A 15,426-nucleotide genomic window follows, 5' to 3' on the forward strand; every position below is an offset into this window, starting at 1 on the left:
GGTGCCAATCACCAAGAAATTCAATCATGTCGTAAATCGCGCTTTACACATCAATGATAATAGAAGTTTCGGTTTTAAAAAGAAATCGCGTTTACAATGGGTTCATTCAAAGTTCAGAAACCAATCCTAATAGCGAGATGTGTGAAAATGTTCATTAAATATTTATAAGCCTAAAGGTCTCACCATTTTGTTACTTGAAATTTCACGTTGGTTGGTATAATATGGCTGATTGACGTTTTTGCTCTATTGAAAAGCAAAGAGTTTGCAACTACCGTTGAGTAACTTATTACTAAAGATAATCTTTTTGTAAATGGTACTAGAGTGTTAATTTATTTAACGTTAATACAACAGGCATTTCTCATTATAAACACTCAAATATTATTCGTTATTAATCAAACAGTGCAAAGATTGTTTGTTTACTATAATATTCATCTCTAGGGGCTACAGTCAGAAGCGACAACATTAAGGAATGACGTGGATCAGCAAAACTCAGATTTACAAGTTAGGAAATAAACACTGCAAGGTGCATGAATCATTGCATAATCTTTCTCCCTCACACAGGATTTGACGGTCGCTGTGAATAACTTGAATGGCACACAACTTGCCCAAGAAACTAATATACAGGTTTTCATTATCTTGCCGAGTCGGTCTGTTTGTCCATCTGCCTGTCTACCTGTCAATCTGTCAGTCTGACTGATAGCCTGTCTGCCTATCTATCAGTCTATATGTCTGTTTGATTGTCTGTCTGTCTGTCGGTCTGTCTATCTTTCTATCTGTCTGTGTTTCTATCTGTCTGTCTGTCTGTTTGTCTGTCTGTCTGTTTTTCTGGCTGTCAGTCTGTAAATAAATATATTTTCAAATATCGAACTGTTAGATATATACTACAACTAATAATTTCTAAAGAAAGTTTAACAAGGTAGCAATTACAAGTTTCTAAAGTTTTCAAAATTCAGCTGCACACAAGAAAAATACTAGTTAGAAAGTAAAGTGCAAAAGTCCAAAGGTGAGAAACAGTCAGAAACTTAACAATTGTAATCTCTACAGAAGACGCACTAACTAAACCACAAATACCAGGATATTGGTAAGGCTGCTATAAGGTAGAGATACTGAAGTCATCAGAAAAATCTTGAAGATTAAGGAAAGTAGATGAAGATGATGAGGATGACAACGGTACGCGTCTGTTTGTATGTCTTCCTGCCTGTTTTCATGTCTTTCTTTCTGTGTGTCTTCAATTATTATCAACAACGAAATCTAGTAAACCTCAAGAGAGCAAAACTGCTGTCCCCAATTATGAAATAGGTACTGTATTGGACAAAGGCATGTACAGTCTGTCTGTCTGTTTGTCTGTCTGTCTGTTTTCTGTCTTGTCTGTCTGTCTGTCTGTCTGTATGTATGTATGTATGTGTTACGCACAGACAAACAAATGTACAGACAGACAGAAAGACGGAAAGACAGACTGTAGATATCTTGCTCTTATACAGGACCTATTTGATAGTAGACGACAGTAGTTTTGCTCTGTTGAGGTGTATTACATTTCAGTGTTGATAATTATTGAGGACACACAGATCAATCACGTCTAAACTGCTGGGCCAATCGCCACAAAACCAACCATAATGTAAACCGCGTTTTAGACACATCAACGCAAAAAGGAGATTCGGTTTTTACCTGCCTAAAAGGGCCAAATGAAAAATTCAGACCATAGCTACTAAAGAGCAATGGAGATTCAGTTGAAGAATGTTCGTAATTATTACTGCTACATAGTTAATAGCGTCACAAATATAAATGACAGATCTGCGAATTGACATCAAAAGTCACGAACGGTCCGTCTGATTTTGGTGGAAGAGTTTGTCACGACCGTCTATTTTCAACGACATCGTGTATTGGTATGCCGGGACAACACATGAGTAAATATTATACCAAATTTGTGAGTGGAGGAGTGGTGCGTAATACATTTGTAATATTCGTTAGGCAACTCTAGGTTTATTCGCAATAGTAGTTTTGGGCACTCTAGACCTTGTGCTTATAATGCATGTAAATTAACTAATGAAAATTGAAGTAGTTTACAGATCGACGACACTTGTTTGTACGAGAGGTGTTGATCATGGTTATTATTATTATTATTTTCTTAATAAAACAATAATAATGTCTTTTTGATATGCAAATAAATAAATAATTAAATTTAAATATTTTTTGCATATTATTGATTTGTTAAATAAATTTTTCATTTTATATTATTATAATGTTTTTGCCTTTTGTATTACGTAATATTTTTAACAGGCACTGCAAGCAATTTCTGGACAACAAAATTATACTTTGAATAACATTCATCAAAATACAAATAAATATACATTACGTTATCTAAATCAACTAGTCCAGAGATATATTCTTCCTTCTGTTAATAGGGGATACAATCAAACGTGACGACTTTAAGGCACAACGTGTATCAGGAAAAGTCAGATTTACAAGTTAGTAAATAAAACACAAATTAGGTATGCATATTATTAAATGTTACATTTCCTTTCTGACACAGGAGTTGACAGTTTCTATTAATAACGTCAATGCTACGACACATGAGCAACAAACAGATATAGAGGTATTAATTATCTTGATAAAAAAAAGATCAGGTACGCGATGTACAGTCTACTACAACAACATTAGAGATAAATTATTTAATAATTCTTAGAAACAGCATGTCATTCTAAAGCACACTAAAGTCTGTGCACTCTGGACTTTTTCCCCGGAATTTTGTGTGGTTCTGCGTGGGCAGATGTTTCTAGTGTTTATCTCATGAGCAATTAGATTATTACCATAAGGAGTCGGTTTGAGTTTTAATAGAAGACTGTTTAGAATAGCTGCGTAAATTATTTGCATAACAAGATTGATAATGCTCATCTGCATTGCACAGCCAAAAAACAAAGAAGTGTTTAGCGTGTCTCTAGGATCTTGCTGTCAAAGTTATTGAGGATTTACTTAGGGAGAAGACAGCGAGGACAGACTTTAATAAAATTTAAGTATTGCATAGCAGCGATGCTCATTTTCTGATACATTTTTCAAGAAGGTGTAATACAGTAAATTAACTGTAAAAATTATTTTATAAAAACCATTAATATTGTAACGCTACGTTAAATTGCATACTTTGATTAATAGAATAACGATCGACTTATAAACGTTTCTGCTTCATTGTACAACAAAGAGTTTGTAAATACTGTTGATTAAACTATTTATAAAAGTTATTGTCTATAGTAAAATTGTGTGTCAATACAACGAGCATTGAAGATGGTTTCTGGACAATACTGACTCGTTGAACATTTGCAATAATTTTATTCTAAACACAATCAATTAGCACTAGTGCAAAGAATGTCTGTTACAATTGTCATCTGTAGGGGCTACAGTCAGACGCAACAACACTAAAGAATGATATGGATCAACAAATTTCAGATTTACAAGTTAGGAAATAGACATAGGTAATTTATATCATTGTGTAAGAATATCTTTCATTTTTATCACATAGAAGTTGAATGCTACAACACTTAAACAAGAAACAGATATACAGGTATCGATAATTTTGCTGGTAATAATCAGTACCATAATAAGTATTTGGCAGTAAATATTTGTGAGCGTTGTATTGTATAGTGCGAAACCTTATTGCTTGATTCTTAGTACTGCATGTAGCTGTCGACATTCTTCCTTAGATCAATCTTATGTTTTGTTTAAGTAGTATGCTACAGACAGATTAAAATATTAATTCTATTATACAGGATAAAGGTTTCAAATATTATTCAAAATATTTTAAGTAAAAACGTACTAATAATATTACAACGGGCATTGCAGACATTCTCTAGGCAACACAATTCATCTTTGGAGAGCTATTCGTCATAACTAGCTATAAAAATTTTATTATTAAATCAACTAGTGCAACAATGATATGTGATTATGATCATCTGTAGAACTTACAATCCGACGTGATCGATTTACAGAGTAGTGAAACTCGACAAGACACTGATTTACATGTTAGTAAAACATATTTTTTAATCAGTAAATTAATTTATTCAAATTCTTACAATTGTTTCTTTAGCATTTGACAACGACTGTTGATAAACTAAATTCGACTGTCCAGGGACAAACGGCAGAACTAGAGGTAAAAGTATATTTAAATACTACTTCACAAAATTGGTACTGTTTATATTACTTTGATTGCTATAAAATAACACATATTTTACAAACTACCTGTTACATTAAAAATATTTCAAAGTATCAGTTAGTGTTTCAACGAATTACTTTATAACAAATTGAAATTTTTGTACTTTGATAAGCGTAAAAAGTATGAAATACAAAATTGTTTTAATTATATATTAATAAATTTTACAGTATTTTAAGATCATAAACTATTTAAAAGTATGATAATTAAGTTTTTAAATATAGTAAGAAACAGTTGCCACATGTAGGTTTAGTCCATAAGACAAGATTGCCTTTGGAAGAAATGACAATTGCATTAGAAGGTGCATCTTTAAATTAAAATTTTTATTAAATTTAATTATTTTAAATTTAAATTTTTATGAAAAGACAAATGAAGAAATCCAAAAGGAAACGTAAGTCTCTCCAGATGTGTTAGATATAAAAATTAGAAATGCTAATAACAATATATAATACTAGTATATATCTGCTCTCTTGTTTTATATGTTTTAACACTTGTCGTTTGTAAAGTTTTAAAATTCTACATTTTCTGTTATAATAATATTTTTTAATTAAAATTCATTTATAGATTAGTGCCAACTTAATTATTTAAGTATATTAATTAACGTTATTTATTATTTTATTTTCGAAGTTGAGCGTTGAGCACGCTCGGTCCATGCAAGAGGACCTTCAATTTAAAAAATACTTGTAATCAAGGATGTTCTTGTTTTTAGAGCTTGGAGTCAAAAGTAATGACAGTACAACACAATGTCACCATTCAAGATGTCAACATACAGGTTATTGTTCAGTAGTAGTAATACAATAAACTTAAAGACACTAATTTGTTATCTCCTCTCAGGAGTTGACATCAGCTATCAAAAATGTTAATGTTACAGTACAGCTACAAGCACGACTTCAGCAGGTAGTAAAAAGAATTAACCAAAATTTAGTAAATACATAGATGGCTAATTGCAGTGTCGTGTTACTGCATGCTTTTACCGTCCACCATGCTTCTAGGTCTTGCAATTAGATCTAGCGACAATAACACAAATTTCAGCAAGTAAAATGTTAATGCACACACGTTGCGATGCCTTTCAACAACTGTAGGACAGTGTATGTAGCGAAGTATTTAACTCAGGTGAGTTGCAGCGTCACTGGACGTGCAAATCTACCTGCGGCCATTCCTGCCAATCCAGCGGAGAGCCATCCTCGAGTTTGTGTTGCAGCAGATCCGCCTTCTCTACATATACTCCCGTTTAGTTTTGCATCAACAATTTCAGTGATATGAGGAGAAAAAACTCGCTTAGAAAGAACGGCGTAAGTCGGTGAGATGCCCACTACTGTCTCCAAATACTTGACCTGGCTGCTCCACGACCTCGTCCGTGAACAGTTGCACGTTGTCTATGGCTGTCGCCTCTTGCAACGCATACAGACTAGCCTCGACACTTGCAAACCAAGGAAGTGTGCTCTGTTTGCTACTAACTATTCCCGCAACGCAAGTATGTACTGTCTTCGCGTTGCTATCGGTATCATGGACTTATTCATAGACTAATCGCGCCGCCAACGCTACAATCGCTGCCTGGTCCAAAGTACGAAGCCAACGCACATTGTCTATACGACGAAAGCCTCGAGCAAGTTCAAGCTATGCGAGACCTCGGATTCGATCTCATGGTCATGTAGGAGTGTAAATCATAGGCAAGCCGTGCCCCAGAACCCCAAAACGAAGCCTATGCACACACCATTGTGTACGAATTTTCGATGCATATCTCGACAAGAGAAGGGCTCGCTCTCCCACAACTTACCTCACCTTCAAGAAAGACCACACCCATCTCGGTCTCCATTGGAGGCACACCTAACCCCTACACACATCTATGCAACGTCGATCCTAAGCAACTCCTTCCAAACTTTGTCGACGAGCTTTACATTGTTGACTAATCGAGTTGGCTTGAGGATGCGATAATGGGGAGGTTGTGTTGAGACCGACCATTGTTGTTGGTGATGTGTTGTTTGCCTATCGAAATATCACCTTTGCTCTTTTGTCAACAGTTTACACGTTTCATATTCATGAAATAACAGTAGCCGCGTATCTGGCACATTTACTGGATCCTGTTGTCAAAAGTTATGTTTTTACTGTTTTTGCTTCTGATGGGTTGCATCACTGAACGGTTGAGTCTCAAGTGGTTGTCTTGCAAGTAGATTATGGAACGGAGAGCTTGCACTATGTACCCCAGTTGAGTGCCCACAGTTACTAAGTAATTGTGCCTGATAATCTGCACTTGCTGGATAGCATACAGCTATCTACTCGCCTTTCATTTACTCTGTTTGTTTTGCAATATCTTCTGGACGGTCTGCTTGCAGTGTCGCACATGAAATGCACAGTCAGATGGCAGTCGTGTATGCCGTTTTCTTGAACCACTATATTCTCTCTTGCTGCTGGACTGCATATATTATGATACAGCTTTAAGCAAATGTTGGCCATCTCTAGTCATAACTTTAGTCCGCATGCACATGAATACATAACAATGTATGAGGCTCCATGTAAGTAGGAACTTGGGACGGGTAGACTTGGCGTATTGGTTGGAGTTATTCACGTCAGTCCGGGCAGCAGCAGCTCTGCCTAAAATCGTGACTGGTCTTCTGGCGCAGTGTCGCTTGAGCCTATCTCGCCAACTATATTGTTTACACAATGCCAAGGGCGGGCGGGCAGGCGGGCGGGCGGGCGGGCGGGCGGGCGGGCGGGCGGATGAAGCACAATGAAGAGCAGCCAAGAGCAGCAATTTAGTACGTATTTCTGTCTGTTTGTTGTTCTGTCTTTTTTTCTTTATGTTCATTGTTCTGTATGCTAATTGCTCTGTAAGTTTATTGCTCTGCATGTTTGTTGTTGTGTAGGTTTATTGTTCTTTAGGTTTATGTATGTATGTTTGCTGTTTTTTTTGTTTATTCTTTACTCTGATTGCGGTTCTGTCTGTTTATTGTTTTCTCTGTTTGTTGTTCTTGATTGTGTTCTGTCTGTTTATGGTTTTGTCAGTTTGTTGTTCTATCTGTTCGTCAGTCGGTTACTCACGATTCTTCAGCATTTATTTCTGCTTTAGTCAACGACTGTTTATGTGCGTCTTTGCGTCTGTCTTTGTCTGCTTCCGTACTTATACTTGGCTGATAGGATATCTTTTGTATAAAATAGGACACCTTATTGCTGTCGTCCCGTAGCTTTCAAGTATGGCAATTCATATATTGTTATATATCATGAATTTTATAGCACGTATATCTATAAAAATGCAACAATACGTTTTAATAACAACGTGAAGTGCTTTTCAGAATTAGAAATCTTCTGTAAAACCTATAATCCAATCAATGACTCTTACAACATAAACTAACATATGAAAAGTTACACCCACAGTGCATGGGTTTTTACAACATCAAAGCATTTATAGATCCAACAGCAAAAACATGATCGTACCATAAATGTGACGACGTTTCAAACAACAAATTTATGGCTTGGTCAAACAGTTTGCATAACTTGCACAACGAACACATTGTCTAACTATGTATGTATGCATCTGTCTATGTGTGTTGGTCAAGATGTTATGTTCATGTTGTTTGCATTACCTATTCTATGCTCAAAGTCTTTGTATTGTATTGTCAAGGAAGTAACATTGACATATATCTGTGTCCTTGTAGAACGTGACCAAAAGTACGAGCATGTGCAACTCGAATCAGTTTTATGGGACGTGTAATATTACTTGCTTACCGGGTCTTCTACTGGACGTTGATAATGTCGAGTATCCACCCAACAGCTACAGTGTGATGTACAATGCGTCTGGGGAATGGAGCGGTATGTTTTATGCTTGCAACAGACTTGTATGGTGTGTTCAACCACAGCAGCTTTTGAATGGTACAGTCGTCTGCACAGGAAGAGCCTACTTGGATGTAAGTTGGGAAGTGGCACGGGGTTATTGTGATTGTGATTTGTATGATTGTTTAGCCTTAATGACATGCACACACACACACGCACACACACACACACACACACACACACACACACACAGACACAAGCACACACAGACACACACAGACACACAGACACACAGACACAGACACACAGACACACACACACACACACACACACACACACACACACACACACACACACACACACACACACACACACACACACATTCAAATGGCAAATAGATAACGAGCTGCCGTTTGTTAATGTTACTCCTTTATCAAGGTGGCAAGATTCTTGTGCACTGCACAGGAGCTAAGGGCTTAGCTGAGCAGTTTCCTGGAGCATGGCCAGGTACTCGCAGGATTAATAACTGCGACGCCAACTGTGGTGTTTGCTGCCGAAGTTCCACTTGCTGATAAACTTTTTTGCAGTCAGGGCCTTCTGCCACCCAAGTCAATGACTCAGTTACACTCCTGAGTTGAGAGAGGCAATTGTCTGTGAGGAAATTGTGTTATAGCTCAAATTACTGTGACTTGAAATTACAACCCTGCATGTTTCCGGATATAAACACTTCATAGAAGACTCTCTAACCAACTGAGCCATCAAACCACACACCCCAACTGTGTGCTTTGACCCATGCACAACACACACACACACACACACACACACACACACACACACACACACACACACACACACACACACACACACACACACACACACACGCACACACACACACACAATACAATTATTTGGGTGAGACAAGTAGCTAGGCATTCAACATTATAGCCACATGGTAGATAGACAAGAAATATTTATTCATACAGAAGTAAGGACTCCATTCTCAAATTCTTGTGGAAGAAAATTGTAACATAAGTATTGTATTCGCTATGTTGTCTAATGCAGTTTGCTCTGTTAGACTTGCGAATATGAATGCTTCGATGGATTTTTTCTGGACGGGCCATCTAAACGTACTTGCAACGAAGTAGCAATGTATTCAGGTGATGAGCCACAATGTTCATCTCGAGAATGTGACGATTTGGTAAGATATCAAAACTAGCATGGTGTCTATAAATTAGTTGACAATACTGATTTGTTGCTGCAGCCACCAGCAACGTTTGGTAGCATTGCTTGCACAGGCACAAAATATGGTGACAGTTGCACTGTAATGTGTGATCCCGGTTATCGACTGGTGGTATCGGGACGTCGCTTTTGCTTGGCAGACGAGTCGTGGTCGAGTAACTCAACCGTGTGTGAGGAATATGATTATTGTGTTTTGGGCAAACACAATTGTAATGAAACTACAGCAACGTGCAAATCAACAGGTCGACGTCAGTTCACGTGTACGTGTAATGCTGGGTTTGCAGGCAATAGCGCTTACTGTGGGAAAGACACGGATGCCGATGGAAGGCCTGATGTGTCTCTCCCGTGTGCTAACTTTAGTTTACTTTGTGTGGCTGATAACTGTCCGTTTGAGCCCAACAGTGGACAGGAGGACTCGGACGGAGACGGTATTGGTAACACTTGTGATGTGGATGATGACAATGATGGGTTTATGGACATCGACGACAACTGTGATACAGTGGTGAATCCTAATCAGAATGACACGGATGGTGACGGGTTTGGAGATGCATGTGATAATTGTGTAAACAAAGAAAACATAGATCAGACAGACACAGATGGTGATGGCGTAGGAGATGCGTGTGATGATGATGCAGACAATGATACGTTGGCTGGTGCCTTGGACAACTGTCCGTTCCACTTCAATCCTGCACAGTTGGATGGAGACGGTGATGGTGTAGGCGACATATGTGACAATTGTCTATCAGTACGCAACATGAATCAAACAGATTCAGATGAGAATGGACTGGGGGATGCGTGTGATGATGGAATAGATCAAGACAATGATGGTATTATTGATTCGATTGACAACTGCCCTACAATCCCCAATCCCAGCCAGGTAGACTTGGCTAATGTGCGAATGTTTCCTGAATAATCTTAATTAGAGATGTGGTAGATTGATACAGATGGAGACGGAACGGGTGATGCTTGTGATAATGATGATGACAACGACGGTGTGGCAGATGAGGATGATAACTGCCAGTTGGTGCACACACCTGGACAGGTGTGTGTGCGTGTGTGTGTGTGTGTGTGTGTGTGTGTGTGTGTGTGTGTGTGTGTGTGTGCGCGCGCGTGCGTGTTTTGACTCTTTCATGGTACGTCTTTATAGGAGGACGCTAACGGAAATGGAATCGGAGATGCATGTGAAGGTGATCTGGACGGAGACGGCATTTCGGACGTTGATGTGAGATTTAAATTGCATGACAGAATGCAATATTTGAACTTAATTAATTTAATTATTTGTTACTGTAGGATGTTTGTCCCTTGAACGCTCTGATAACCACAACAGATTTCAGCAGTTTTACTCAAATCGCTCTTGATCCCATTGAATTATCAGAGTCCGATCCCATTTGGATTATTAACGACAACGGAGCTGAAATTTTGCAGAAAGTCAACAGGTGAGTGTTGAGGAGATAATCTCAGTAAAACTTTAGCTGCATTGTGCAAGTTAATTGCTTCAAACGCTTTATAGTGATCCTGGCATGGCTATTGGGCGTGAATCGTTTGATTACGTGGAATACAGTGGGACGTTGTTCATTGGTAACAATATTGATGACGACTATGCAGGATTCGTGTTCTCTTACCAAAGTAACAGGTTGGTGGTTTTTGTCTTAACTTATTTGATCGAGTTCTAGTTAACAACAACCATTTGTATACGTTCCAATTTGTCTGAATAGAAAGTTTTATGTGTGCATTTGGAAGAAGGGACAACAGTCTTTCACGTTTGGCAATCAGTTCGCATATCCACAAGCTAATGCTCGTGCTGGCATTCAGTTGAAAGTATATTATAAGCTTCTCGTACAATTGTTGTAGGGGATTGATGTCTCAGCGTATTCTTCTTCTCAATTTGAGGTTATTGACTCTAACATTGGACCTGGACCTGATCTACGGGACGGAACTTGGAATACGGGAAATGTGGTAAACGAGTCTAGACTTCTCTGGACGAGTGAACCTTTCGGGTGGGAATACGAAACGTCTTATCGTTGGAAGCTGACACACAATCCAGACAACGGATACATACGAATTGTATGGACACAGGTAGGGATAGACATTCACATTTTACAGATTTTTTCAATTCGCAATCTTGTGAGTGTGTATGTGATCAGGGATCATCTATAATAACTGACAGCGGCCCAGTGTATGATACAACGCATTATGGTGGTCGTCTTGGTGTGTTTGTGTTCTCACAAGAGAATGTTACTTTCTCTCAACTCAGTTATCGATGCTTAGAAGTAAGTTTGTATTTGATTCTTGACAGGACTACAGGTTGTGGCATGCATGATTGACAATCATATGTGATAATCGATTGCTGACTAATAGCATGACTTGCGATGCAAAACTGAATATTGAATCTAATTCTGTTACTTACTTGGTAATTGCAATTGACACTGAATTCTTTGTTTCATGTGTAAAGATTGCAAACTGGCGTTTTCAATTTTGTATGGTAGCTTAATGGTCATGTTGATAGAACACAAATTATGGATTAAATTACAACGGTGTGACATCTGGAGCAAATGCTGGAACGTATGATGATTTAGACATTGCCGATCGATCATTCACTTTGGAAGCTTGGATCTTTATCAATCAGTGCAAGTTAGCGCATTCGACTTTGTGGCATCAACACACACACACGCACACACACACACACACACACACACACACACACACACACACACACACACACACACACACTCACACACACACACACACACACACACACACACACACACACACACACACACACACACACACAAACACACACAAACAAACAAACACTGCTTAGTACCATTGTCTCTATGATAGCAAGTTAACTTGCGACTTTGTAAGAACAACCGACTTTGGTTCAGTGTTTACCCCATCTCTTGGACCATTTTTTCAATCTTTAAAAGATGACTTTGACTGGACTCTGATAAACGGATCAACTCCTTCTAGGAACACGGGACCATCATCAGATCACACGGGAAATGGTGGAAACTACGCATTTATTGAAGGGTCATTTCAAGTACCAGGAGATCAGGTACACTAATTTTTGTGTGCGTCCATGTTTTTAATTAATTCATTCGTTTGTGCTGGCATGTTAGTATAGAATGTGTCTGTTGTTTAGGCTGTGTTTGAGACCCCTTGTTTTCCATCCAGTCCTACTTGCACGTTGACCTTTTGGTACCATTTGTATGAGTTAGAGTCACGAAAGCTCGAATACATTAACAAATTCAACACATTCATGGGTTCACTTGACGTTGCGGTAAAAGAAGGAGTCGAGAGCTGGCAAACTGTATTCTACGTGGAAGGAAATCATGAAGATCAGTGGCATCAGGCAGTTGTTGACCTTTCTGTAAGTTCTAATAGTGTTTTTGATATATAACGTGCAAATATGTCTGACGTGTTCAACACAGGACTTTACTGGTGGCATAACCGTCCGAGTTACGGGAACTCGTGGATCTCAATTCGCATCTGACTTGGCTATTGACGACGTCACCTTTAGGTAAAGACGTAATTTAAACAAATTTTATAACGTCAATTAATTCATAAATAATTGTATATATAACAGTGATGGTTGTGGTTTATCGTCTCGATGTTCCGTTCTTGAAAGTAAACCGATATTTGGTACCTCATATGGGACTGGTGAGATACTCATTTTGTGTGTGTACAGTAATGACCATATATAATCTGTGTGTGTGTGTGTGTGTGTGTGTGTGTGTGTGTGCGTGTGTGTTTGTGTGCGTGTGTGTGTTTGTGTGTGTGTGGTGTTGTGTGTGTGTATGTGTGTGTGTGTGTGTGAGTGTGATTCCGTGTGTGTGTGTGTGTGTGTGTGTGTGTGTGTGTGTGTGTGTGTGTGTGTGTGTGTGTGTGTGTGTGTGTGTGTGTGTGTGTGTGAGTAAAGCATTGCGTGATTGCCCAATATTCATTGTAGGTATCTATACTGGCATCATAGATGAGAAACTTCACGTTGGACTCTCTGGCACGTCAGATGTTACGAGTATAGCTGCCGTGCCATATCTTACATGGACCCACGTTGCTATGCAATATGACCGCCAAGACGGAACGCAGTCGCTCTACATCAACGGTCAGTTGAACCAGACGAGCCCTACACTGTTTGTTGATGTTTCACTTAACCAAGAGTCGTCGCTACTGATCGGACAGAATGGCTCGACGGTGCTGGATGGCGCATGGATTGATGAAGTTTTGCATGATTGTTCCGACACATTTGTTAGTATTTTCAACTTGTTGTATTTAGGTACGGCTGTGGGACGCAGCCGTTGATGTATCTTCGACTTACAATCGTTATTTGACGGCAGATCAGACAGCTAATCTTATCGGATATTGGAAGTTAGTGGTGATCTTTAAATTTTTGCATAATAAACTAATTATTGTATATAAGTAATTTTTGTATATAACTAATTGTTTGCCGTTGTCAGGTTTGATGAAGGGTTTGGTGTGTCGTCACGTGATGAAGCTGGCACGAATGATATCATCGTACCTGTGACCGGACCGAAGTGGATAGCGTCTTCAATAGAACTAACCGACGAGTAGTTAGTCGTCATCGGTATCTAGTGCATGGCATGCTTATATATCTCTTAGCTATCGCTGAAACTGCACTGAGCATATACAACATCTGTGTTATGTTTAATTCTCAACAAGATCAATTAGTTTAGAAAGATTTAGGTCTAACGGTCCAAGGTATTGTACTATGACCGATGAGATCGCACAAGCAGACTGAATAGGTACCGCATGTATACGAGACGACGACTCTGTAACTGCAGCCGATTGAGGGCATTTACTGGATAGATTATTAACTGCAGCTGATGGTATAGTACTGAAAGAGATGGACAACTTTACACACACTTACATAAACAGAGCAGCTGAGTTACCGAATCCAACTGACAGCCTCCGTTACATTGTAAAGTGTACCAAATTTCAATACTTTTAGAATTGTTTTAGTTTTCTTGTTCTTCATTAGTTCACAACTAATTATTATCTTATTAAGCGTTCAACGATACGCTGCCTACACATGACTGAGGTGCACCTATGCTCATTACTGTACGACTGTGTACATTGGTGGACATGCATACAAACTTTATACTACTTCTACGTTGTTCTGCCCTCCAGTATTAGACGATAGATATAATTTTTGTGTAAAAGTAACAGAAGAAGAAAAGACTGTGTGGAAGTCATTCTCGTGATTCACGTGATATGCAAATCACGGGGCCGTGTTGCATACCGTATGTCCCTCTAACAGGAAATGACTACGAGAGGCTGTGTCATTCTCTTTCTTGTCTCTTATGGGGCTTCTCTTGCCTCGCTCCCAGTATAATTTCCTAACTGTCGTTGCAAATCGACGGCTGTAGTATGCAACATGCAAACTGTCAACATTTGGGAAAACTACACGCTCAGAGGTGTCGTGCAAATATAAGTCGTGATTGCAAAGAATGTCTGCGTTCGTCTAATCGTTAATGATTGTGAGCGTGGCGTTGCAATCTGGATATGCCTATTTTTCATTGAACTATCATGATTTTTTTAAGATGCTTTCGCTTTTTATATTTTATTGTGGTACTACAACGAGTAAAAATTCACTCGAATCTATAAAGCTGTGTCTTTCGTCCGTAGGTACACTACTACTCTATCTAGTGCACGGTTGTTTGTTTGTTTTGTAGTGATCTCAGCAATCAGAAGAACACCACCTGCGTGAGCAAACGTTTGCAGCACACGGGAAGACGAAGGCATTCTTGTTTAGTTCCAGACGGTCTTGGAGCCTGGCCAGGTAATCGCCAGAGCACAAACTGCGATGCCAACTATGGTGTGGGCACCTGAAGTCCCACCTGGACTCCAGTGGCTGATAGACTTTGTCGCAGTCGGGGTCTTTTCAATTCCAGTCAATGGCCATGTACCCTTTTATACTTTCAAGTCATGACAGGCAATTTTGTTTAAGTTTCTTGCCCAAGGAAATTATGCCATAGCTTGCCATCACTGTGACTTAAACATGCAACTCTGCAAGCTCCCGGGTGTAAACACTTATGGAAGACTCTCTAACCAACTAAGCCATCGCACCACACACACACACACACACACACACACACACACACACACACACACACACACACACACACACACACACACACACACACACACACACACACACACACACACACACACACACACACACACACACACACACACACACACAC

The 15,426-nt window shown here is 39.0% G+C and overlaps 1 protein-coding gene across 1 annotated transcript; it reads left to right on the top strand.

Moving 5' to 3' along the window:
- Positions 1–1,885: 1,885 nt before the first annotated feature.
- Positions 1,886–13,866, top strand: LOC134176426 (thrombospondin-3a-like). The gene is made up of 25 exons (XM_062643097.1): positions 1,886–1,939; positions 2,403–2,465; positions 2,531–2,593; positions 3,948–4,010; positions 4,076–4,138; positions 4,908–4,970; positions 5,033–5,095; positions 7,852–8,100; positions 9,042–9,164; positions 9,228–10,082; positions 10,140–10,247; positions 10,353–10,427; positions 10,496–10,641; positions 10,716–10,838; positions 10,921–11,023; positions 11,096–11,281; positions 11,350–11,475; positions 11,712–11,836; positions 12,047–12,260; positions 12,348–12,575; positions 12,637–12,725; positions 12,792–12,865; positions 13,155–13,423; positions 13,479–13,570; positions 13,660–13,866. Exons 1-25 carry the CDS (start codon positions 1,886–1,888, stop codon positions 13,772–13,774), a joined length of 3,732 nt encoding a protein of 1,243 aa, XP_062499081.1. The 3' UTR covers positions 13,775–13,866.
- The last annotated feature ends 1,560 nt before the right edge of the window (positions 13,867–15,426 follow it).

The sequence above is a fragment of the Corticium candelabrum genome, chromosome 2 (assembly GCF_963422355.1).
Source record: "Corticium candelabrum chromosome 2, ooCorCand1.1, whole genome shotgun sequence".
NCBI lineage: Eukaryota > Metazoa > Porifera > Homoscleromorpha > Homosclerophorida > Plakinidae > Corticium > Corticium candelabrum.